General features: G+C 39.3%; 1 protein-coding gene across 3 annotated transcripts; it reads left to right on the top strand.

The window, feature by feature from the left end:
- Positions 1-769: 769 nt before the first annotated feature.
- Positions 770-25,365, top strand: CSE1L (chromosome segregation 1 like). Of its 3 annotated transcripts, none has more exons than XM_005146717.3 (25): positions 770-866; positions 3,648-3,743; positions 4,075-4,217; positions 7,716-7,817; positions 8,190-8,335; positions 8,641-8,731; positions 8,971-9,078; positions 9,972-10,064; positions 11,201-11,368; positions 11,463-11,592; positions 12,279-12,344; positions 14,179-14,381; positions 16,158-16,242; positions 16,954-17,015; positions 17,767-17,903; positions 18,067-18,170; positions 18,747-18,844; positions 19,705-19,855; positions 20,359-20,567; positions 21,293-21,390; positions 21,594-21,679; positions 22,743-22,824; positions 23,244-23,390; positions 24,002-24,233; positions 24,917-25,365. In XM_005146717.3, exons 2-25 carry the CDS (start codon positions 3,659-3,661, stop codon positions 25,004-25,006), a joined length of 2,916 nt encoding a protein of 971 aa, XP_005146774.1. In that variant the 5' UTR covers positions 770-866; positions 3,648-3,658; the 3' UTR covers positions 25,007-25,365. The 3 variants fall into 3 exon arrangements, with proteins under 3 accessions (XP_005146774.1, XP_033922554.1, XP_033922553.1); XM_034066663.1 differs by lacking the exon at positions 770-866 and adding an exon at positions 1,276-1,296; XM_034066662.1 differs by lacking the exon at positions 770-866 and adding an exon at positions 1,376-1,396.
- The last annotated feature ends 246 nt before the right edge of the window (positions 25,366-25,611 follow it).

Below are 25,611 nucleotides of genomic sequence, written 5' to 3'. Positions count from 1 at the left end.
GTAAAATGTCTGTCTTCACATATTTAAAATCCTGATGTCTTTTGGTTTGGTTTTTTTTTTTGAAGATTTCTGTATTAAGTGCATTTAATATGAGTAATTTAAGGATTATTCCTTGCCAATGGATGTATACATTTTTGAGAGAATAACAAAATTATATAATATGAAAAAAAAACCTATGTAAAGTTTTCTACATGAAAATACTGTGTATAATACTGTTATAATATTCCATGCTTTAATCAAGTGGTAAATCAATAAAGTTTTAAGAAGTGTTGCTCGTTTTTTCATGTAGTTTATTAGAAGGGCGGCGAGCCTGCAGCCTGCTCTTCTACCGGGCGCAGAGACGTCCGTGGTAATCACGGACCTCTCGCGTTTAGGGCTTGTTTTTAGTTGTGTTTTGGGGTGTTTTCTAAGCACACCTCACTCGCCGTCCTCCCTCCTCCTGCCCGTTCTTCTCCCTCGGGGCTATGTCCAGTTTCTTAACGAATAAGAGCCCCGCCTTTCGGCCCTGTCCCAACCCCAGCCCGGTCCCTCCGGTGGCGGCCACCTCTTCGTACCCAAGCACGACCCCACCGCGTCCCCCGGAGCCGCCCGCCCGAGGCCGATCCCGGTAGAGGCCCCGCGGCTCCGAGGGACGCCCTGGGGCCTTGTGGGAAGAGTCTGGCCATTGGTCCCGGGGAGGGCGGCAAGGATTGGCTCACAGCGGAGCGCGTCACGGAAGGAGAACCCGCTGATTGGTCCGGTGGCCCCGCGGTGTAGCCGCCCTGCGTGATGCCGTCACGGTGCCGCCGCCGCGCCCTCTCACCGCGGTTTGAATGTGAAGCGCAGCCGGACCTCTCCGAGCCGTCAGCACCGGGGGGAGTCGCCAGGTGAGGCCGAGCCGCGCCGAACGGTGATGCTGGTGGAGGGGCTGCCTCGCAGCGTGGCGGCCCGCATGGCCCGCAGCCGGCTGCCGCTGCGCTCCGCTCTGCTCCGCGCTGGGCTCGGGCGCTGGGCCCGCGGCGCAGCGAGAGGTGCAGCTCACCATGCTGGGGTCCTTCGGCCCGCCTCCCTCAGCTCGCGATTGGTTCGCGGCCCTGGCCCTGAGCCGTTTGCTCTTCTCATTGGCTCTCGCTGCTGCCAGTCTGGGGGCGGTGGGGAGGGGGAGGGGAGCAAGTTAGTCTGAGGGCGGTCGATGCTGCTTGGGGCTCCGTTGATGGGACCGCAGCTCGCGTTGTACCCAGCCCGGCTGTGAGCGGACCGGCAGGGCTGCCCTGGGTTCGCCGGGCAGGGGCCGCAGGCGCGCCGCCACCGCATGAGGTAGCGTAAGCGCCACCGCGGGGCAGGCGCAGTCTGGCGGCGGGCGGGCGGGACGAGCGGCCCCGTCCGTCGGGTAAAACTGCCGGCGGCTTCAGGCCGGGTGAGCGTGGGGCCGGGGTGCGCGGGGCTGAGGCGGCGGGGGAGGGGATGGGCCGTCCCGTGGGGAGCTGGACAGCCGGGCTGAGGCCAGGCCTGGAGGGCTCCTCTCGCCGCTCTGTCCCGGGTTGCCGCCCCGCCTCACAGTGGCCTCGCTTCTCTTTGAGGGAGCGGCGAAAGCGGGCAGTGGCGGGGGAGTGATGGGTCCGTGGGCCCTGCTGTGTGGTGGAGTAGAAAGTGAGCGTAATGATCCTCAGTGCGGTGTAGAGAGATCCTTCCCCACTAAATCTGGACCACGAACGTCCTCAGGGCACGTAGATGGTGTTTGGCGGGTGCTGTGGTGAGTGAATGTAAGAACAGAGTAGTTTGGAGTTGTTCACAAGGTGTGGAGCATAGCTGGGCTTTGAGGGGATTTATTTTCCATAGGTAGTTTGTCATTAATGTGTCTGAAGGAGTTAATGCATTAAGTACATTTTATGGGTTTTCGTCTGGAGGGGTGGTCTGAAAATACTCCTATTTCCTGTGGCCTTTTTGGGAGGTGTATGTCACAACGCAGGAAAAAGCATCGTATCACTCGGGCAAGTGCTACCAGGCTTTTGTAGTGGAAAACAGACCAAATAAGAGAAAGGGAGTGAAATCAGTGCAAGTAGAGAGCAGGTGAAAATATTTGTCACTTTGTGTGAAGGTTTGAGTGATGGATTCAAGTCCTCACATTTGGCTTTCAGAGTGATCTCATGATCAGCTGCAGGTGTATGTTTCTCACATGGGTCCCCTGGGTTGCACATGCATGTGAGGTATTTGTAAAAGGCCATTCAGGGCTCTCTTTCAGTTTGGTTTCCCATTTGAGTCAAGATTAGTCTTTGTAAAGGATTTCTGCATAGATTTGCATCTCAGCTGTGCAGACTTCTCTGGAGCAGATAACTTATTTGGTTTTTAGCTATGAAAGATTTAAGTATTTATTTCAGCATCATAGTAGTGATGCATGAGGCTGCTTTGTGGAACAGATGAGCCAGCTATTATTGGTGCTGACTTTTATTGGGGTTTTATTGCTTGATGTGACTTGGTGAACGGGACTGCAGACACGTAATCCACCAAAAGGTGAAGGGAGTGAAACATGGGAGACATGACTCTTTAGGTAGATCTTTGACTTCTAGCAAAATATGTTGGGATCTGAATTGCTCCTTTAATGTTCAGTTAATTTGAGGGTACTGCTGCTGTCTGGTTTACTGATACAGAAGGCATAGCTGAAATGAAAATTGCCATTAAAGCCCACTGCCTTAGCAGGCATGCTTAAATAGAAACTGTATTTATTGCACTGATAATCAACATAAAACAAATTGAAAGTGAGACGGGCAAACTTCAGTCTGTTTTGCTAATTAGAAACTCCAGATTAAAAATGGAAATCTTTGTTTCCTCATTACTTCTGTAAAGAGCGAACTGTGCTGCTGGTGCTAAGAAAGGTGGGCAGATTGATGAGGGTATCCTGAGCATGTCCATTAAAGCATGTCTTGCTGCTGGTTTAGTGTTACTGTAAGTTTAATTATTCCAATTAAAGCTGTGAAGTAAATAGATCACTGAGGTTAGTGTGAGAATATGTGTGGGAGGGTTACTAGAGAGGAGTAATTTAGACTTTTTGCACAGAGTTACTCTGTAATAGGTATTGCAGTTTAAATTAACTCCCACCCTCGTCTCAGGTAATTTTAGAGGGTGGACAAACCCTCTGGTTTTGTGCAGTCTTTTGTCTCTCTATAAAAAATTAATTTTCTGTGTTTTCATTAATAAAGAGTATTTAATTTTAAGCAAGCCTTGACTCTCTAATACACTTTGAATTGTTCTATTTACAATTATGTAGGGCAGGACTATTCCGCTTTTTCAACCAAGAATGGGATTTTAGGGCTGAGAGTAGTTCTCAAAAGCAAACAGAAACTTGTGTCCTGGAAGAGAAGAGATCATCTTTTGGTTGTACCTGGTTCATGGTTTGCTGTATTTGTGATTCTGTTCTAGGCGTTCGGTTTCAGTAAACTACAAAATAACAGTTACTTGTCATTGAAGAAATAGAATGTGTTTTAGTTTGTGCTTGGTGTGTGGTAACTTGTTTTATTGTGTGAGGTAGGGAAGATAGGGCCATGATTTATGAGGTGTGGTCAGAAAGAACTGATGTGTGCCTTCTGTGGAATCTAGTTTTACATATATGTATCTAATAGGATAGATTTCCTGGTCTGTATTTATAACTATAAACTACTTGTGGGTTTTAGGTTCTGCCAAAATGGAGCTGAGTGATGCCAATTTACAGACTTTAACTGAATATCTAAAGAAAACACTAGATCCAGATCCTGCTATAAGGCGTCCTGGTAAGTGATTCTCCTGACCAAAAAAGGTTTGGCTTCTTTTTGGCTCTTCCAAGGTTTACTTCTGCCAGGTTATGACCTTTAAAAATGGTGGGGAGGCAATATTTCTACATCCTGCTTTGAAATGAGAGCTTTTGTTAATAGCAGAAGCATTATAAAGAGCTTATTAGTGAAGAAGGTACAGTGCCTTTTGTCAGACTTGCTCTGTGTTTCTGTTCTTGTGAAACTCTGGGAAGTGTTTGTTGATTATTTTAAGTGGACACTTGAGGAATCATAGGACTCCTATTAGAAAAATCAGTCCAGCTTTTGCTAACCTTCGTATATTCTCTTACAGCGGAAAAGTTTCTTGAGTCAGTTGAAGGAAACCAGAATTATCCATTGTTACTCTTAACGCTGCTGGAGAAATCACAGGAAAATGTCATCAAAGTTTGTGCGTCTGTAACGTTCAAGAATTATATTAAAAGGAACTGGAGAATTGTAGGTATCCTAGTGAATAGTTGTGCTAAGATTCAATAATCCTTTTAAGGTACAATAAGATATTCTGCAGTAACCTTGAAGGCATGTATGTATGTCTGTACTTTGAAAGAAATTAGATCATTCAGAGAGCAAACAGAAGGTGTAATTTACTGATGAAGCACTAAAACCTGAACTGTTGGAGTCCGTTTTATTAAAAAGAGCTAGAGTTGGATGATAAAGTGGTGAACAAATAATTTTCTCTGTTATATGCATATTTTTCAGAACAGAATATTTAAAGCTCATTTAACTAACAAAAATATTATTTAAAATGAAATGATTGTGAAGCGTCTGTATAGAGGAACTGGCCAATTTGGCCTGTATCTATTGTCCTGGTGTTACAAAGATTTCAAGCCAGCCCTGCAGCTGAATGTGATGATACTAGTTTCTCTTTCATGTTAATGCTTCTGGGGCACAGAATAGTGTGAAGCAGTTTATGTTGGTGGCCTTGCCAGTTTAACACTTAGAAGTATTTGTAGACATCAGACAGATGTATTGCTGGTTAATCCTTTCTTAATCCTTTGTTTTGAAGAGTTCAGAAATGTTTTCGACTCAGCTTTTAACTTTCATGAAATCTAATTTGTGGTAGAAAGTATTGCGTTTAAGAGCTCAGCTCCTTCTGCAATGAGAGGTTTTAATTGATTCTGTTTATGCTGTGTCTCACTGAAAGTACTGTTTGAATCTGGAAAATAGCAAATGTATAATGTTGCTTTACTATAGGGGAAACTGGTATTTCATTGTTACATCTTAGCTGGTACCTACAGATCTGCATGTGATTTCTCCCCCACCCCTCATACTAATGTTAGGAAGCTGTAGCAGTTCTAGAGCTGGTGATGTTTGATAAGATCAGCATGTTCAGCCTGGCATGACATTTCTAGAACTTTGTTTCAGTAATGCTGTGTTCTCAGTCATTTCCCCCAGATTGCATCTTTATCTGTAGTATATTGTAAGTAGAAATTATGTTCTGTTATGGAAAAATCTGTAAGTGGCTTCCTTATGGATTGCTGATGTAATTCAGGATGAGATGTTGTTTTGGAGTAGGTGGATATGCTATGCAGTAGGCGCATCCAGAGGGCTGTTATGATTGCTGTGTAGCTTCAAGCACATTGTTTTGTCCAAAATTGAAGCTTTTATTTCATGAGCAGCTGTATGAATATAAAATACATCTGTAAGGCTGGCTTACCTACATCACATGGTTTAATTCATCAGCCATGAACCTGACTAATACAAAGCCCAGTGAAAGTAAAAGGGTCTCGTCTATTCAAGGGCTTCAATTTGGTAGAGCGTGGAGAGCCAGAGGGACAGGGCATTTCTGGGGAGAGAAAAGAGTTTGCTTTGTTTAAATTTATTTTGAAGGATGTACAGAACACTCAGCTCTGTGCTGCCTCTCATGTCCTGTTAAAAGGTCTCATTTCTATGAAAAATCTCATCTATAACTCCAGAGTAGGATTTGCTGTTGCTGAGCTCTCCACTTTCTCTGTCCCCATCTGTCAGAATATATAGCAGTGAGCCCTGCCTCCCTGCTTGGTGCTTGCCTCATACTCTTAGCACTGCTTTTCATATCACATGAACTTGTAAACTTTAGGTTTTAAAGATCATCTTCTTGCAGTTTTTAATGTATATATAGTTATTCTGTACATTCTTCTGATTAGTGCATTGTGATAGAAGAGGAAAAGCAAGTTCTCTGTGATTTATTTTCATAACTGCTTGTTTATATAATCATAGAATCATTTAGGTTGGATATAACCTCTAAGATCATTGAGTCCCACTGTTAACTTGCCACTGCCAAGTCCACTGCTAAACCATGTCCCATATGTACACATCATTAAAATATCTCCAGGGTGGAGACTCCACCACTTCTCTAGGCAGCCTGTTCAATGATTGACAACCCTTTCAGTAAATAAATTTTTCCTAATATCAAATTTAAACCTTCCCTGGTGCAACTTGAAGCCATCTCCTCTTGTCCTATCACTTGTTACTTGGGAGAAGAGACTGACTGCCACCTTGTTAGCTGAAAGGAGGTTGTAGGTGTAGACAACAAGGTCTCCTCAGCCTCTTTTTCTCCAGGCTCAACAACCTCAGTTCCCTCAGTCACTCCTTATAAAATCTGTGTTCTAGACCCTTCACCAGCTTCATTCCCCTTCTCTTGACATGCTCCAGCACCTACCTTAATGTCTTTCTTATAGTGGGGGACCTCAAACTGAGCACAGTGTCTAAGGTGCAGCTTCACCAGTGTTGACTACAGGGGGACAGTCTCTTTTGTAGTCCTGCTGTCTGTAGTCCTGCTGGCTGATACAGGCCAGAATGCTATTGGCTTTCTTTGCCACCTGGGCACAAGGTGGGTCATATTTAGCTGATTGTTGACCAGCATCTCCAGGTCCTTTTCTGCTGGGCAGCTTTCCAGCCACTCTTCCCAACCCTGGAGCATTCCATGGCATTGTTGTGACCCAAGTGCAGGACCCAACACTGAGCCTTGTTGTGTTTCATACCATTGGCCTTGGCCCATCAATTCAGCCTATCCAGATCCCTCTACACAACTTTCCTGCCCTCCAGCAGATAAACACTCTTACCCAGCTTCATGGTGCCTGCACACTGACTGAGGGTGCACTTGGTCCCCTCATCGACACTGTTGATGAAGATGTTGAACAGAACTGGCACACCACTGAGCCCTGAGGAACATCACATGTGACTGGTGTTAGAGCCAAAGCATAACTGGAAATTTTGAAATTGCTACATAATTTTTTAAGCTTAGAAGATGATGAAAGGGAGGTGAGAAGGAGGGTAATGGCATCTAAAGGTCATTGAATTGCTCTCTGGAGGTGCTGACCTATTTTAATTGGTGGGTAATTACTAGGTTTCTGAACTTCAGTGCTGTCATCACAAGTAGTGTGACTGTCATGGCTGTCACTGCTTAGTGACAAGCCTCCATATTTTATGTCTCTAGTAGAAACTGTAATTTACTACTGCTTGGCACTACTGCCTGATTGATACTTCGATTGGATAACTCTTAGAGTCAATGTTATGATTTTGATTGTATAACTTGCATCTTCATGTGCAGTTTCTAGAAAGTATGGCTTGAGGCAACTAGCACAAAATAGATCTTCGATGTCAGCAGAAGTGAGGACAGAGGTGTGATTTTTGTGGTGGAAGAGGAGACTGTTGGTTAAACATGTATATTATTGGCAAATGCACCCACCCTTGCTACTGCTGAATTGCTGATTTGAAAAGTTTCTATTAGAAATGGAGAAAGAACTAGTTCAAAGTTTTACAGAAGGATTTAATTCCTTCCAGCTTTTTTCAGGTGCTACTGTTACAGATTCACTATGGGCAGTATTTTAAACAGGTCTTACTAGTTTAACAATCTCATATTTACATAAATCAGTATGAGCAGTTGGTTTCTGAAAATGCTGATATTCACTTGTTGCCTGGAGTGTACTGACTTAATTACTGGTTTAATTTCAGGTTGAGGATGAACCGAACAAAATATGTGAATCAGACAGGATAGCCATTAAAGCCAACATAGTGCCCTTGATGCTTAGCAGCCCAGAACAAATTCAAAAGCAGGTAATATGTCAATTCCTGGTTGTGTTCATGAGGCTTTTGAAGTATTTTAAGGATGTCTGGAGGCTCTGGATATTAGCAGAGCTCAGTTTTCTTACCAACAAGGTCATCCTGATCCAAATACTGTTACAGCTACTTCTAGCTGCTTTAATTTTATTTTTAAAAGGCAATTAAAATATTATAGTTAAATTCTAGTATTAGGCAGCTAAGTATGATGTGACATTTCTTTATTTGTGGTGAAAAGTAGTAGGTATTTAACTCAATGATTTTTGAATCTGACAACAATAACAAGTATTTTTCCCAGATATCTGCAACATCTTATGTAACTGTTAAGAACCTGCTATTTATATCATGTAATGATTGTTTCCTTTCCAGTTAAGTGATGCTATTAGTATCATTGGTCGGGAAGACTTTCCTCAGAAATGGCCAGACTTGCTGACAGAAATGGTCAATCGCTTTCAAAGTGGAGATTTCTATGTAATCAATGGGGTCCTGCGCACTGCTCACTCTTTATTTAAAAGGTATTGGAAATAAGGGAGTTAATATATGGATTGTAAAATTGCTGTTCCACTCTAAATTTTTACTGTTAGACTTAATTTTGTCGATTTACAAAGTCTACACTTGTGGTCTCTACTTGTAGTTACTGTTTTTTTTTAATAAGACTTTAAACACTTACTTAATTTACACCTTGCATGGTCTTGAGCTATGTTGTTTAGTTCTTGTTTACTTGACAGTATTTGTTTTAAGGTCCAGCACTTGAATTGTATGCAAGTTAAATTGGTAATGAATGTGAAGATTGTATTCTTTCTTTTCTTCCACTTCTCAGGTACCGCCATGAATTTAAGTCAAATGAATTATGGACAGAGATCAAACTTGTCCTCGATGGCTTTGCTTTGCCCTTGACAAATCTTTTTAAGGTATTTCTTGTTGAGTCATTTCTAAAATGAGTTTAAAGTTTTGAAATACTTATTGTGAATGTTGTAAAACGAAAACTTAGGAATAATTGCTTTGGAACTTTAATGGGGCTCAAACTAAAGGGGATTAAAAGGTACTCTATTTTCTGGTTTGAAAAAGGAATAAAGTTACATGACTTTTCAGTGTACTAGCCAATGTGGTTTGTCTGTATTACATGACTGAATCTTATGTCTTTTTCCAGGCAACTATTGAACTTTGCAGCACACATGCAAATGATGCTAGTGCTTTGAAAGTTCTCTTTTCTTCCCTCATTCTAATTGCGAAGCTGTTCTACAGTTTAAATTTTCAGGTGAATCTCGTTGTTCTTCTAATAGTTATACTTTGATCTTGTGAAGCTGTTACACTCTTATTTATAGGATCAGTTTGAGGCAGCTCTTAAGGCCATGCTTTATCACAAATATAATAGTTGACAGTCTTCATCAATGCTGGAGTAAAGGCACAGTAAGAATGGGGTTAGTTAACACATTAGCTTGGCCCTATTTAAAAAGTTCAAGGAATCTAAGCTGGTGTTGTAGCAAGGAGGTGTTGTCCAGGTAGTTCTCAGAGTATGAGCTGTGAAAGAAGTCAAATGCCTAAGTTTGTACTCACTGTCCTCCTTAATAAATATGTCTATACTGACATGAGCTCAGCCACATAGATGAAAGTCAGTTAAAAGCTAGTAACTCTGTAGCACTGTAACAGTAATTCTGGTAGCAGTGTGGGGTTTTTTTGTTTTGAAACTGGATGTTAATTTCTAACATTATTAAATAAATGCACTATATAAAAATGCTAAAAAGCTACTTTGACATATACTTTCAGTGTCTCAACATGAACATGTGTCTGTGAAGTACCTTGATTTTTTGGGGCTTTTTTTCCATAGTGGGCAAAAGAGAAAGCTGGAATTAAAAGGGAGGCTTGTGCTTTCTTGTTCTGAGAGTAAGAAGCAATAATGTTCTCTATAAAGCTGTAGGCTATACAGGATGTGAGCAACTAGTTTATTTGGAAAAACTGTCCCAAAGCCTCTATCTGGAGGGATTTCATTTGGGAGGTGAGGGAGAAGTGTTCTGTTTTGCAGACTGTTTTCCACATTTTGTGGTCTCTCATTAGATTATAAGGTGGATACATACTACTTAGAATGTAGGTGTGTTATCTAAGCAATGCAAGCAGAAGTTAAAACTCTAGATTTATGCTTTTTCTTCACAGGATCTTCCTGAGTTTTTTGAAGATAATATGGAAACGTGGATGACAAATTTTCACAGTCTCTTAACTTTAGATAATAAACTTTTGCAGACTGATGTAAGTACTGCATAAACCTCCTGGTTTTCATCTGTGTAGTGCAGAGGGAGAACTTACATCTAACTCTGAACAATGCAATGTTTTGTTTGCTGGGTAAACAAAGGAATAGAATGATAAGGAGATGGGGTTTAAGAGGAGTTGCATTGTCTAAATTTGAGGTCCAGTTCTCAGCTGTATCTCAGTTACAGGTGTACCCAGCTGTGCATGGAAAGCAAATTACAGATACTCATCAATGAGTAGATTCTTTAAGGGACTTCTGAATTAACTTGGTCTTTAGAGTCAGAGTGCTCAGGTTTTCTGTATCTTTCAGGTGTTTCAATGCACTATGTTTTAGAAAACAGGGTATCTTAACTTGAAACAGTTGAACATAGAAAGCATGACGTCCTGAAGTACTTCAGTTTAGCATTTTGTCTAGTTATAAGAAATAGTAATTTTACATGTGAAAGATGATACCAAGTTATCAAAGCTCAAATGAATTTTGTGCACACTTTCTCCATTTTAAATGTCTTCGAGATGTAGTACAATAGTTTGCCACGTGGTGGAGACAAATCAAATCTATAAGTGTTTTTCAGCACAGACATTCATGCAGCTGTGTGCTGAACTGAGGAAGGGATAGGCATTAAAACTGAAAAGCAGGGACTGGGTGAAGACAGAATTGGGGTGGTGTTTGGTTGTTTGGGGTTTTGTTTATTTTAATTCCAGCTCAGTTTCCCAATTCACTTTGCTTTGTGGCTCCATGACCATCTGTGCTGGTATGGGGAATGGCACTAATTTTACAACTACTGCCTTCTGAAGCAGCAAGATAGAATGTCTTCTAAGCATATTATTTTCAGTGCCTTGTGTTGTCTTTTTTTCCTATTAGATTTGTAAATTAATTTCATGTCAAACTGTATCAGGTCTAAATGATTTAAAGTGCATAGTACTTTCATTAGAAATGTAAGTATGATTTATAACTTCCAGTGCAGTTCCAGTATACTTCAGCAAAATACTGTAATTGAAGGGACGTGAGAGGGATTTCTTTCACCTATTCAGAACAAGCTAAAATATTAGCAAAAATACTTCCTTCAGATATGTCTATACTTTTATGTAGTGTTAAAGTTTGGATATTTTAAGTTGTTAGTTTTGTTTTATGTGAGGATGAAGAGGAAGCTGGATTACTGGAGCTCTTGAAATCACAAATTTGTGATAATGCTGCTCTATATGCTCAAAAATACGATGAAGAATTCCAGCCCTACCTGCCACGGTTTGTGACAGCAATCTGGAATCTGTTAGTCACAACGGGCCAGGAAGTGAAATATGATTTGGTAAGTTGTTGTAAACTGGTTTTGTTAAGTCTAATAGTGAATTATAAGTTGGTCAGACATGCTAAAACTGTATGTTCTGTTTGTGTTGTTCTAGCTGGTTAGTAATGCAATCCAGTTTCTGGCCTCTGTTTGTGAGAGACCCCATTATAAGCATTTGTTTGAAGACCAGAATACATTGACAAGCATCTGTGAAAAAGTTATTGTTCCCAATATGGAATTTAGAGGTAACTGAGACTTAAGTTTTCAAAGACACGATAATATCTAACTGTAATTGTGATATGTTGCTTTGCTGGACTAAGAACTGAGGGTTAACTCTTTTGTACTTTAGTACTAGATTCAAAACCAAGTTTCTGTAACTTATTTCTGTCCTAAGCAGAATTGTGTGAATGTATCTAGTAATTTTTTTGTCTTGCTTTTCAATTTGAGATGCTAGTATAGAAAATGTAGGTTGTGTACCACTAATAACTTTTCATGCCTGACGTTTGTATCAAGGAGGATATTAAGCCTACTAAATTGTAACATCTATTTATCCAAGTTTGGATGGGTTCACGTTGATCCTTATAAATAAAATGCAGTGAAAATATATTGCAATGACAGAAACTTCCCTCTTTCTTAAGTCTTTGAGCCAGGAAGTGTCTTTAAATACACTTAGTGTTGAATATGGCTTACCGCTGTTTATCTGTGCTTTTCCCAATTTTTAAATCTGGAATGAGTCAGCTCAGGAGTATGAAAGACTAATTTGTGAGGCAGCAGCAAGCTAAACAGGCTAGTCTGGATACTTCTGATTAATTTGTATTAGTGCTGTACAAGAGTATTTGGAAGAAATAGCAAGTTGATGGTAATACACCTTTTTATCATAAAAAGCCACTAGAGACGTCAGTATTTAAATCTCTGCATTTCATATTTTCAGCGGCTGATGAAGAAGCATTTGAAGATAATTCTGAAGAATATATAAGAAGGGATTTGGAAGGATCTGGTAATCCACAGATTTATACTAAGAATACTTGGTCTTTAAATATAGCTCTGAAGAGTTGAAACAATTTACTGAGACTTTTATAATTGATTTTTTAAATTGGGAAGGTTCCCCCCACCTCCTCCAAGAGATTTTATCCAGGTTTTGATCAAGTCTGCTCTCATGATTTCCCATCACAGTGTCTTTTTGTTTTGAACAGTGTTCCTATAGGGTTTTTTCCTTAATTGGATTGGTATGTCTCCTGCACTGCACACGTTCTCATTTCAGCAAATATAGCCTGTAAGTCAACATGGAATAGTAGCCACAGTTGTGTATTTAGTTCCTATGCATAGAGTTTTAAATAACATGGAGAGACTGTGCCTGTATTTAGTAGTCTGTCATGTTTAACTGAAATTCTGACTGGTGTTGGATGCAAATCTGTGATCAAGCCAGCTGGACACCAGCCAGCCCTTGTACACAGGCACTGTGTTCAGACCAGTACAGTAACCATCCTGAAAGCACACTGCTGTGCTAAGTGGACTACTTGATTTTCTGATTGTAGCTGTCTGGGCTTCAGCCAGGTCAGAGCACAAACGAACCAAATCTTGGTCTGTGACAGTTGTGGATATGCTGTTCTGTGCTGCTCACGGTTTGCTGAGCAACATTTTACATTAATAATCTTAAAAATAGATTCTTAAATCTATTAAGATGAATAGATATACACATGCAGGACTAGCCTCATCTTAGGTATTTGTGAAGCTTTTTATTTGTTAGCTACTTCTGCTGTTAAGAGAATCGAGGCAAGAAATATTTGTGTTCTTCAGAGATAAATTTAGAAATGTCCTCTTTTGCACTTAAATTGACTTGCTTTATTTTTCTTCTCCCTTCTATTGGTACACTGTAGTAAAGGCCATCTGACTTTTTTTTTCTTTTTTTTTTCTTTAAGGCATTTGCACTGTTTTTTTTTTTTCTTTTCAAAACTGCACTGGTTCAGTGTAATGGGCCAGCAAAAGGCACCACTCAGCAGCTTGCTCATTCCTCACCCTGCTGCAGTGGAATGGGGAAGAGAATAGGAGTAGTAGACGTGAGAAGACTCCTGAATAGAAATTAATACAGTTTAAGTAAAAGAAAAAGGAAGAAAAGACAAGGGGGGGCAAGGAAGTCAGTAACTTGCTGCCTACTACAAGTAGACTGGTGCCCAGCCTGCCCCTGAGCAATGGCTGCCTCCCCAAAAACCATCCCTGCTCAGTTTTTATTGCGGAGCATGGTGTTACATGGCATGGAATAACCCTTTGGTCAGTTTAGATCAGCTGTCCAGGTTGTGTCCCCTTCCGACTGCTTGCCCTCCCCCAACCTACTTGCTGGGAACGCAGAGCAGGGAAACAGAGAAAGCCTTGACACTGTGCAAGCACTCTGTAGCAACAGCCAAAACACTGGGGTGTTACCAACAGTTTTAGTCGCCAGTACAGAACACAGTACCATATGGGCTGCTATGAAGAAAATTTAACTCCATCCCAACCAGACCCAATACATTCTGGTGCATAATTGTCAAGATTAAAAGCCTGGCCCTGCATACCTGTGGAACCATTCTTTAGAGGGCAGTAAAACCTGTGAACTCACAGGCAGTATTGGTGGCTGTCCATTCCTCTCTTTGTTGTACAAATAGTCCCTCTTATGATAGTAACAGTCTTTTTAGTACAAAACTTAAAAATCTGGTGGTATGTGTCAGTGTGGAGGAATACAACAATTAACATAAGGTGTGGCTGTAGACTGAGAATCTGTATATTGTGTGTTATGTTCATTACTAGGAAAAGCTGTATTCTTTCTTATAGCCAAAGAATCTTTGGTTCTCATGCAGATATTGACACCAGGCGCAGAGCAGCTTGTGACCTGGTCAGAGGCTTGTGCAGATTTTTTGAAGGACCTGTGACAGGGATTTTTTCTGGCTATGTTAATTCTATGCTGCAAGAATATGCAAAGAATCCATCTGTCAACTGGAAGCACAAAGATGCAGCTATTTACCTTGTTACGTCTTTGGCATCCAAAGCTCGAACACAGAAGGTACTTGCACATTCTATTCATTTTAATCCATATTCATTCAGATGTTACAGTGTGCATGAGGACTTTGATTCGTTTTATGCTGCTTCAGAATGGCAGTAACTGTATTTCTAGTAGTTTAATGTTGATGAGACTAAAAGTTGCCCATTATATAATCCCATTACAGTTGTTAATTTGTTGGTGTCTGATCTTTCAGATACATGGGGCAAAGTCAGCAACCATTTGTGATCATTTGGTGGGTCTTACTAACGTGTAGGAAGCAGCTATACAGTGCTGCACAATCAGGTTGGGTCTAGAACCTCTGAACTTTTAAATGGTACTGAGCCAGAGTTTGCAAGCCATGGAAGGCCAAATTTAGCTTTACAGGAGATGATCGGAAGTGTTAAGCAGAGTAGAAGGAAAGTGACTCTTACAGTTCTTGTCCTTATGTTTCCTCTTAATTGAGTGTTTATGATTTGGAAATGGCATGTGAATTATAATGATGGTTGGAAATGGATCTCATTACTTGTTTGGGAGAAAGTAACTAATTGGCTTGATACATTGAAAAGCCACACCTGAGCTGAACTGTATTTGGAAATAGTATCATTGTATCAAATATCTCAGGACAGATCTTAATACAACAGTTAATCATAGAACGATAGAATCGTTTGGGTTGGATGGGACCTTAAAACTCATCCAGTTACAATCCCCTGCCATGGGCAGGGACACCTTCCCCTAGAGCAGGTTCTTCCATTCCCTGTGCAGCTTGGCCTTGAACACTGCCAGGGATGGAGCAGCCACAGCTTTTCTGGGTACCCTGTGCCAGTGCCAGGGAGGAATTTCTTGATATCTAAATCTCCCCTCTGTCAGGTTAATGCCATTCCCTCTTTTTCTGTTCCTACAAGTCCTTGTAAAAAGGCCCTCTCCTTTTGTTAACCCCTTTAAGCACTGGAAGCTGCTCTAAGGTCTCCCCAGAGCCTTCTCCAGACTGAACCAGCCTGGCTCTCTCAGCCTGGCTCCAGAGCAGATCATCAAATAATACCAAATAAAATAACATTTTTAAACGTTATTACAGTTCAAATCTCAGTGGCTTTACAAGACAGCTTTGAGACAAACATAGTCAAGCATGTTACATGGCATCGTTATGCAGTTTTGCTGAAGGTTATCAGTCTTTTCCTGAAACTCTAATTATGTGCCACTGCACAGCAGTTGCTAGTAATAGTGCTATGTACTGGGAACCAGAATCTTCCATCAATTAGTAAACTGTTGACTTGTACATCTTTCATTTTCTGTGCTGTTTGGAGGCAAACATGGGATAGCATCACTTAGAACACTTGATTGATAAATATCCATCTGAAAACCCCGTTTTAAAAATCAGTTGCATTTTCTGCAAGAGAAGACTTAAGTAGTCATTATTTTGCAGCTGCAATTCAGAATTGGAGTTGGACTCCTAAACATTCCCTTGTTAAAAGGCCTATCATAAAAAGAAGTGTCAAGTGAATAAGATGCTGATATTTTCTACCTAGAATTGTGGTTGATTATTACTATGCTATATGCTACTATTCCTCAACTCTGAGTTGATAACCTTGAACCTCAGTAGCACTACAGCTGAAACCTAGATGTTAAAAACATTAAGAAAAAGAAATTGGATGGCTCTCTGTCATAAATGCAGTTTGAGCAAGGTCATCACGTGCGTGCACACTTTAGATTACTTTTCCTATTCCTTTTTATATGCTTTTAATAAAACTAGCTGAATGTCAACATCTCAAACCAGAGCTGGTTTGTTTTTTGCCTTTTTAGCATGGAATAACACAAGCCAACGAACTTGTAAATCTGACAGAATTCTTTGTGAATCACATTCAACCTGACTTAAAGTCTGCAAGTGGTAAGTCTGTGTTAATTTTGGTATGGCATTTATGATACAGCTACAGTCTTGACAGTGGCCATTGTTTCTTGAAGCTCAAGAGCTCCTATCTCAGCATAATCTGAGACAGAAGGCTGTGTCACCTGGCACACAGAAGCAATTCAAATTTGTTTGGCCAGCAGTGAATGAGCTGTCAAACAAAGGTGGATTGCCACATGCTATCTTCAAGATCAGAGCATGCACGCACATGGTTGCTATTAGCTACATGTTTGAACTAATTGAATCAAAGTGATTTGATTTCTGTATTTGAGACTATGGCAGACTTCTGTGCTATACAAACCCCTGAATATCAGCCCATGTTGATGAGCTTATAGATGCCTAGATTTAAGCCACATGATTTATTTTATGCCTCAGCAATTATCTTATATTTGGAATGTAGTGGGTTGGAATATGTAATTGGAGGCTAAAATGGGAGCCAGAAGGGGAAATGTCATGTGAAAGTGTTGGCCTGTACACTTAATGGTACTAGGGCATGATCTGTACCTAAAGCTGATATTTTGCCAAACAGTGCCCATACGGAAATGCTGAAACTAAGCAATGTAGGATAACACTGTGTGTATTACTTTTTAGGAGAAAAATCATGCCTTAATGTCACCTCTATATATAGTATATGTTCAGTAGGCACATATATATGAAAAGGATCAACACAATTCTTGTATTTTTCTATTGCAGTGAATGAATTCCCTGTGCTAAAAGCAGATGGTATCAAATATATCATGATTTTTAGAAACCAAGTAAGTTTCTCCTTTACTCTTATGATAAAAACATACTGTAGTTTGTTACTTTATACTTGCCAAGCCTAATTTATCTTACTTGGCCATATGTTAACTCAACAGGTGTTTCATAGTCATAGATAACACTTCAAGCTGCATTTTTAGTTCTGAAAGTGAATGATATTGTTATAAATATCCAATTAACATGTAGTCTGTATGCTATCCATATGCTGTGAGAGCACTGAAATCTTATCTTAGCGTGCTTAGTTCTGTGACACTCAGACTTTTCCAAGTGAATGTTAGTCTAAATATACTTGATTGCTCTTATCATTGCAGTAGTTGTTAAACAGAGCACAGCAACTTTGTGCTTTTCTGATTTGTGAGATGCAGTAAGAAAATGTAATTTCAAATGTTGGATTACCTTTATCCATCTCCTATGAAATATCTGTAGTTGGTTGGGTTTCTTTTAAGCTTGATATTTTTTTAATTGCCTGTTACAGTAAAATGGAAAAAGAAATATACATTCGGAATATAAGCATTTACTGTTGAACAAATGTAACATTAATGTTTGGGGGAAGTATACAGGCAATGACAGAAATAGGTACCTCTTGGTTGTCAAGGTGCAATTTAGCAACTGGAGGAGCCTTCTAAGGTTTCTTCCTTGGCCAAGCTTTCAGTTTGTAGCTGATGAGCTCAGTGTGGTTATGCTCTAGTGTTGAACCATCTGTAGTTTTATGTAACATATGTATAATTTGTTGCTATATTTTTGTAGGTACCTAAAGAACAACTGTTGGTTTCTATTCCTCTCTTAATCAATCACCTTCAAGCAGAAAGTATTGTGGTCCATACTTATGCAGCCCATGCTCTTGAAAGACTGTTTACCATGAGGGGGACAAATAATTCTACTCTGTAAGTTTTCAAGTAGAAATAAGTTCACTGCTACAGAGGTTTTGTCCACAACAACAGAGAAATATCTACAGGAGATCTTTTATTTCTTAGTATTACAATATTGTAAAATGCTTGAAGTTTGTGAATGTCTTTCGTCATTAAAGAGCTGTGTTTTACTTAACAGCATTACAGCTGCAGAAATGGCACCATTTGTGGAAGTGCTATTAACAAACCTTTTTAAAGCACTGACACTTCCTGGCTCATCTGAAAATGAATACATTATGAAAGGTAAATTCTTTGTGGTCTGCAATATGAGTAACTTTTGTTAACTTTAGGTCAAGGCTTATAGTTACAGGCTGCTGAGATTTTTTTCTTTGAAAAACCTTATTTGTACAAACATGCTAAAGAGTTTTGTGCAGCCTACAGTTATTTACCAGCCTGTATTAAGTCATCTTTGACTGAATTTATGGTACCAAGGTGAAACACTAAACATAACAGTGTTGTGGCAAATTATTTCTCAAATGGTATTCTCTGTAGTCAGTACAGCTACTTGAGCAGTGTCAGTAGGAGATCCAAGTGAGTTATGGCTAATAGTATGCCAAGATTTGATACTTGCCCAAGATAAATGATGGTCTGTGCAAAGTCAGTTAATCTGTGCTCTGTCTGTAGAATGGGGATAATGAGGTTTTGCTTTATCCTTTGTCGTGGTTATAGATTGATTGTTCTTGCAGCAAGTGCTCTTTTTTATTGTACCTAATTCCTTGGGATTCAATTTAATAGTAAAAGGGAAAAGATTTAGGCATATGATGGATGGCAGAAGTGTATGTTTGTCTTCAGAAGATAATACTGTCGATTTATTTGCAGCCATCATGAGGAGTTTTTCTCTGCTACAGGAAACAATAATTCCATACATCCCTTCTGTCATCACACAGCTTACACAGAAGCTGCTGGCTGTCAGTAAGGTAAAGAAACAGGCTGAGCAGAATGTTCACTTTTTAACTTTTAGAGCAGTCTTTCTAAAGACTTATGTATATGTTGTTGTTTGTGTTCTCTTAGAATACTGTTCAGTATTTTCTGGCTAAAATGAGTTAAAGCAGCCTTCCAATGACGTACTGTCTTCCTTCTGGGACATACTTTCAAATCATTCTTCCCTTATTCATCTGAAATTTGGAAACAGTATATGAAATCCTTTTCATATGAAATCTAGCATGAATGTTTGCTTGCGCAGAGGCCACCATTACAATGATCTGTCATTCTCACAGCTCCTTTTTCCTTTGTCCATGAAGCTTCTGAGCTGAATATTAAATTTAGGCACTGAAATGTGGCATTACATTAAATAACTTGCTCTCCTACTTTTGGTGGGTAAAATTCTTAGTTTTTTGTTCAAACTGGACTCATAGTCTTCAATGTTGATATTAGGGAATGCTTTAGAATATCAGCTATCCAAACAAAACCCTTCTATGTACAGATTAAACCTCACTGCGGCATGTAAGAAGTGTTCAACAAAGGTTTAACTAGACACAGGACTGAGAAATAATCTTTCAGATTTTGTGTTCTGATACTTGATGTGCTTGCCAGTTTATGTCAAGCTTCTGACAAACACTTGATGTCTTTAAAATATTTATAAAACACACCCTTCCTTTATGCTGTAAAGGTTTTTGTTTGCTTTTATGTAATTAATTTCATTAGCATATTAATAAGTCATAAGTGTCCTTATTCCTAATTGCTAACTTAGAATTCGGTTGAAATAAGAAATGTATTTTGTGAAATAAGTGACTTGGCTGCAGGTTTGGGTTGATTTCTCTTTATGACTTGTTTTTAGAATCCAAGCAAACCTCACTTTAACCATTACATGTTTGAGTCAATATGCTTGTCAATAAGGATAACGTGCAAAGCAAACCCTGATGCAGTTGGAAGCTTTGAAGAGGCTTTGTTTATGGTGTTCACTGAGATACTACAGAATGATGTGCAAGGTAAATTAAAATCAGTAAGTGCTTGTGCTCTCTCTGCTATAATTGATTGCTATGATTTACTTCATGGCAGATTTTCTGTAACACAGGAAATTCAAGTGAGAACACAGCACGTTCACAGCCACTTCTAGGAAGCATCTGGGTTGTTCTGTAGGATATATCAACTGTATTAACTTCTTAAAGCAGACTACTTTAAAAATACATAACAATCACTGCTCCCAAACCTTTTGTTACCCTTAATTATATTGCCTTATTTCTAGTAGTTTGTTTTCCATGTTCTGCTGAAACATTAGCAAATAGAGGAAATAGAAATTGTATATATAGAATGCTTGCAAATTCTGGAAATGTTCATAATTGGGAAGTGATACATTTCTCCTGGGTTTTATTTGTTGAAATCTTTGTGTTAATACCATAAAACTGTAGGTTCAATCAATAGATCTGTGGTTCCCAGGAATTGGCAGTGACCATATTTGCTGAATTTGTAAATATCATTGTTTCTTTTCCAGAGTTCATTCCATATGTGTTTCAAGTGATGTCCCTGCTTCTAGAAATGCATAAAAATGAAATCCCAACATCTTATATGGCATTATTTCCTCATCTACTTCAGCCAGTATTATGGGAAAGGACAGGAAACATTCCCCCTTTGGTCCGACTCCTGCAGGCTTATTTAGAGCGGGGTGCCAATACAATAGCAAGTGCTGCTGCTGACAAAATTGTAAGTTGGACTGATTTAGTCACATGTTGATATAAGATTTAAAATTATGAGGAACTATTTCATTTAGTGACTAGCTGGATTTGTGCAGAATTTGTGCTTGTACTTTAAATGAATGGTGCTTGTGTGGAAATACAAAACCCACTATGCATGCAGGCTTTTATGGATGCTTTTTCGTTACGTAGATGAGGTAAATCCTGGACCATCATGCTTTTGCCAAGTAAGATGTAATATTCCTGAAAAAAGTTTTTGCAAGCATGTAGGTTTCCACAGTTTTGCCATCTCATTTGCTTTATATTGAACTGTGTATCAGGAAAGCTAGCAAAGGTTCTGTTCAGAACAGGCTTGAGTGAGTGAAGAGGAGCCAAAATGTTGTGAGATCTGAGGATTAGTGAATTCAGTGAGATTTATTCTGCATACTTCTGTTACTTCTGCTGCATGATCTGCTATAGTCAGACTTTATTAGACCAAGCCATTGATGAAGCAGACATGTGTACTCAAACTGGCTTTGGTGTTCATTTGACTAAGGTTAATCTTAATGCTGAAAGCAACATCACTTGGTCCTGTTAGAAATCTGTCTCCCATGTCCTTAACTGCAGAAACAAAGTCCTGGTTTAGATTATGAAAGCTTTTGCCTTGGTGTGTGTCTTAGATGGCAAAGGCCAACATTCTGATAGGTCACATACGAAGAACTGTTTCATAGAGTTTTATATTTGCTTTGTTTGCAGCCTGGATTGTTAGGTGTGTTCCAGAAATTGATTGCCTCTAAAGCTAATGACCATCAAGGATTCTATCTCCTAAACAGTATCATAGAGCACATGCCTCCGTAAGTATGAGTTGAAATTACATTGGAAACTAATTTCTGCAGTTTAATGTACAGTATGTTTGTACACTACATGGGTATGTTTAACAACTGAAAAATGACACATCAGTAAAATAGATTTGTTCGGTTGTATATATGTTTTCTGTGAAGTGACATTAGTAAAATCCTAATATATGAGTTGAATAACTATTCTTTTAAATTTCCAGTGAATCAGTTGACCAGTACAGGAAGCAGATCTTCATTCTACTATTCCAAAGACTTCAAAATTCCAAAACAACAAAATTTATTAAAAGTAAGTTCCTTGCTATATGAAAAGCTTCAGCAGTTTAGAACATGCAGCTGTACTCAAGAAGTATCCTGTTGTGTCCCGTGACTATGTAGATGGAGGGATACTGTGACTCCTACCATCAGTGACTTGGTTCAGCTTACTTGTGTAACCAAGGGTGGCATATAGGGCAGTTGCCACAGCAGATGACATTTATTTCATGAAAACTGAAGGAATGGAACTAAAACATGGGAAAAGACTTCTGTTTTCCTCTTACTTTCTCACTCTGTGGTATCATCAATTTTCTGGTAGTGTTTCCATTTTAATCTTCCACGAATACCACCAGATTCTCACACAACACAGTCATATAGTTGTATTGACCAGACTTCCTTTTGTTATGTATAGTTGTGTGCTATTACTGTTAAATACTTCAATCATTTGTGTCATCCTACCTTAATATTACTTAAGTGATGATAAGGTTTTGTGTTAAGCTAGCAAAGCTGTAATGAGTGATTGAAATACATTTACTGGTTATTCCAGCTCTAACAAGAAAACTATTGTCATACTGATTAATGTGATGATACTATCACTACACAAATTACACAATGTCTGTTACTTAATCCTATTACTTAATGCCACCTGATAGCAGCAAGAATGATAGGATTGCTTTTAATGGTCTTCCACAAACAGAATTTAAGTGGTGCTATTAATGTATTGCATCTGTGCTCTGGTACAAAGACTAAGCAAAGCGATTCACAACTGATCTGAAAAATTGCATTGCATTATGTTTCTGGCTGAGTGTTGAAGAGTTCTTTTGGTCAAAATTGTAAATGGCTTTCCTAATGCTTTATAATGGCTCTAAGGGGAAAAAAGACTGAATCTTGATTTAGTTGTCTTGCAGTATGTGAAGAGATCAACAGTTTTTAGGCAGGTTTCAAGGTAGCAAGCTAATGTATTTCACTGAAATGAAACCTTTCTAAAGACTGCCATTTCAGTCCCCTTGAAAAACTTGAGTGTATTTTGCTGCTTACTCTAAAGCTGTTCTTTTGCTTTTATGTTGAGTTTTAATTTGCCCTTTCTCTTGTTACAGGTTTCCTAGTCTTCATTAACTTATACTGCATAAAATATGGAGCATTGGCTCTGCAGGAGATATTTGATGGCATACAGCCAAAGTTAGTATGAGTATCTTTTTAATTCAAGTCTGCTGAGTAATTTTTATCTGTTAAAGTAGGAAACAGTTCTCAGATAAAACTGCAACCTGCTTGTCGCTAATTTGACTGACAAAATGCTGCTTTAGTGTGGTTGTCTTGCAGTGTTTCTTTCCGATTTGCTGCCCATAGATCCTCATTAATAGTTCAAGATGCTAATCTCTTAAGCAAGTTACCAAAAGCAGAATCATGGCTCTATTCCTTTCCCTTTGTGGAAAGTTTGTATGCTCAAATTCCTACTAGGCATCCACTGCTGCAGGGCAGCATCTTAACAAATGATCTGGTTTTCCCTTTTCCCTAGGAATTCATGTTGTTTCTGGTTTTCTTTTTCACTGTAAGACTGATAAGGCTTCTTAATACTTTTTCTTTTGATGTCACAATAGGATGTTTGGAATGGTTTTGGATAAAATTATAATTCCCGAAATCCAGAAAGTTTCTGGGCAAGTTGAAAAGAAAATCTGTGCTGTTGGCATTACAAAAATACTAACAGAATGTCCTGCTATGATGGACACCGAGTACACCAAGCTGTGGTATGTAGAGCACTTAGATTCTGTATGTAGAGCACTTCAGATTCTGTTAGTTGAGGTTTTAAAAATGTAAGCTAGCATCAAAACAAGTTCTTCAAACAAGCTCCACTGTGATTTCTTCACCCCTGCTGTTGTTCTGAGGCTGAGTTTCAGGCTTTTCATACTGCTTCCTGTTCTACTGGTCAAGAAACCTGACAGAGGCACAGCAAGATCTTAGTTTGAAAGCAGAATTTTGGGGGAAGCTCTCTGGAAATACTGTGTGGCTGTCTGGGATGTCAGGCAGCCTGAATTTAGTGACAGTAATTGCATCCCTGAACTGGACCTTTATTTTTTTAATGTACTAAGGAAAAAGACATAATCTGGAAAGTAACCTTTTAGGTATCCTTCATGACAGTTGAACCTGAGAAATAAATGTGTTGTTACTGCTTTCAATAAGAGCCTGTAAAATACACAGATTCACAATTCTAGCTTAGCTTACAATTTCTTTAGCTAAGCAAGTACCTGCAAGGGCTAAACTGTAACTGGTTCCAAGTAATTTAAACATTCTTGTAAAACACCCTCTGTCCTAATGTATTTTAAGCACCCTAATTTTATCCTCCCCTCTTTCCATGAAGGACTCCTTTGCTGCAGGCCCTCATTGGCCTCTTTGAACTGCCTGAGGATGACACTATACCTGATGAAGAACACTTCATTGACATCGAAGATACTCCAGGATATCAGACTGCATTCTCTCAGCTAGCCTTTGCTGGAAAAAAAGAACACGATCCTGTAGGTCAAATGGTGAACAATCCTAGAATCCATCTGGCACAGTCTCTTCACAAACTGTCTACAGCGTGCCCAGGCAGGGTAAGTGACTTCTGTACATGCATGCTAATGCTGAATTTTACAGAGAAAAAATGTCTTTTCATAATGGGTTTCTCTTGCTGATGCTTGATAATCACCAAAATGAAGTACATCATAACCAGAATGCAAGGTGTTGCTCTCTCTTAATCTGTACAGGAATATAGTTTTGGTAAAGTTTTTTCCCTAGTAACCTTAGGCCATATTTTCACTTTACCTAATACAGCAATAAGCTTAAATATGCCATTTCTTAAATGAAAATTGGTCCACTTTTGCATAACTAAGACTTCTCTCCAGTTCAGTCATGTGTACTTGGGAAATTCTGGGCAGCTTGCATTCAGTTAAACCATTTCAGTTTGCAGTTAACTGTTATAACCAGAGGCATCTTTGTTTTGTTCAAGATTTTGGTAAGTAAAGATTGCCAGAGAGATCTGATATTTGCTCGATCCAGCCTGCTTTAATAGCTGAAGGTTTTCTTTACTCTTCATTTGGATTTGCTTCAGCTAAGTAGTACATAAAACTGTCAGCATCAGGAATTGTAATTCCAGCAGCTGCTTTCACAGTGAAAAACTGCTGCTCTCAGAATGTCGCTTGACTTCCCACCGTATGTTGACACACTGATTAACAGGCTGTAGCAGTAGTTTAATGTATACACACATTGACACTTCTGCTCTGTCATATGTTTTAAGGTTCCATCAATGCTGAGTACTAGTCTGAATGCAGAAGCGTTGCAGTATCTCCAAGGATACCTCCAAGCTGCAAGTGTGACACTGCTCTGAGTTGCATATATTCCACAAGCAAGATCAAAAGCGGTTTTGTTATACAGAAGGTTGATACTGACTTTTTTTTATAGCAGAGCCCAGACATAATGAAAAATGCTACTTGAAAATGTATTGCAGAATCCATCTTGCACAAGACAAATGTGGCTTTAAGCTGAAATGGAAGGAATGTGATGGTTTGTGTACTCATAGATAAAAGGCGGCTAACTTTCATTCCCAGTTTAATTTTGAAGGGAATAGTCATAGCGGTTTGTTATGGGATTTGTTTGCAATCTGCAGTGTTTGGATAACATTTTGCAATGTATGGAGAGCACTGGCTGTAGAAACTCACTTTGGTCACTAAAACTCCTTTTCATTTTGATGTTGTCCTTTGTATTTCTTTTGTCTTTCCTTAAACTTTATCTAAATTGTGAATAAATAAGAAGTACTTGTTTAAAATGCCTGTCACTGTGCGCTTCCTGTTTCAGAAGAATGTAGTTGGTTTAAAAAGAGAGGCTAATGTTTTAAACTTAGGATAGAATCTAAGACGGTGGGACTGTGAGGATTTTCCTTAATCTGTTAAGTAATGGTTTAAATACATTGTAGGATCATATGGAGCAAATCTT

This window comes from Melopsittacus undulatus, chromosome 10 (genome assembly GCF_012275295.1).
Source record: "Melopsittacus undulatus isolate bMelUnd1 chromosome 10, bMelUnd1.mat.Z, whole genome shotgun sequence".
In the NCBI taxonomy this organism is placed as follows: domain Eukaryota; kingdom Metazoa; phylum Chordata; class Aves; order Psittaciformes; family Psittaculidae; genus Melopsittacus; species Melopsittacus undulatus.
Note: the sequence above shows the minus strand (reverse complement) of the source record. Positions and strands in the feature narration are given on the sequence as shown.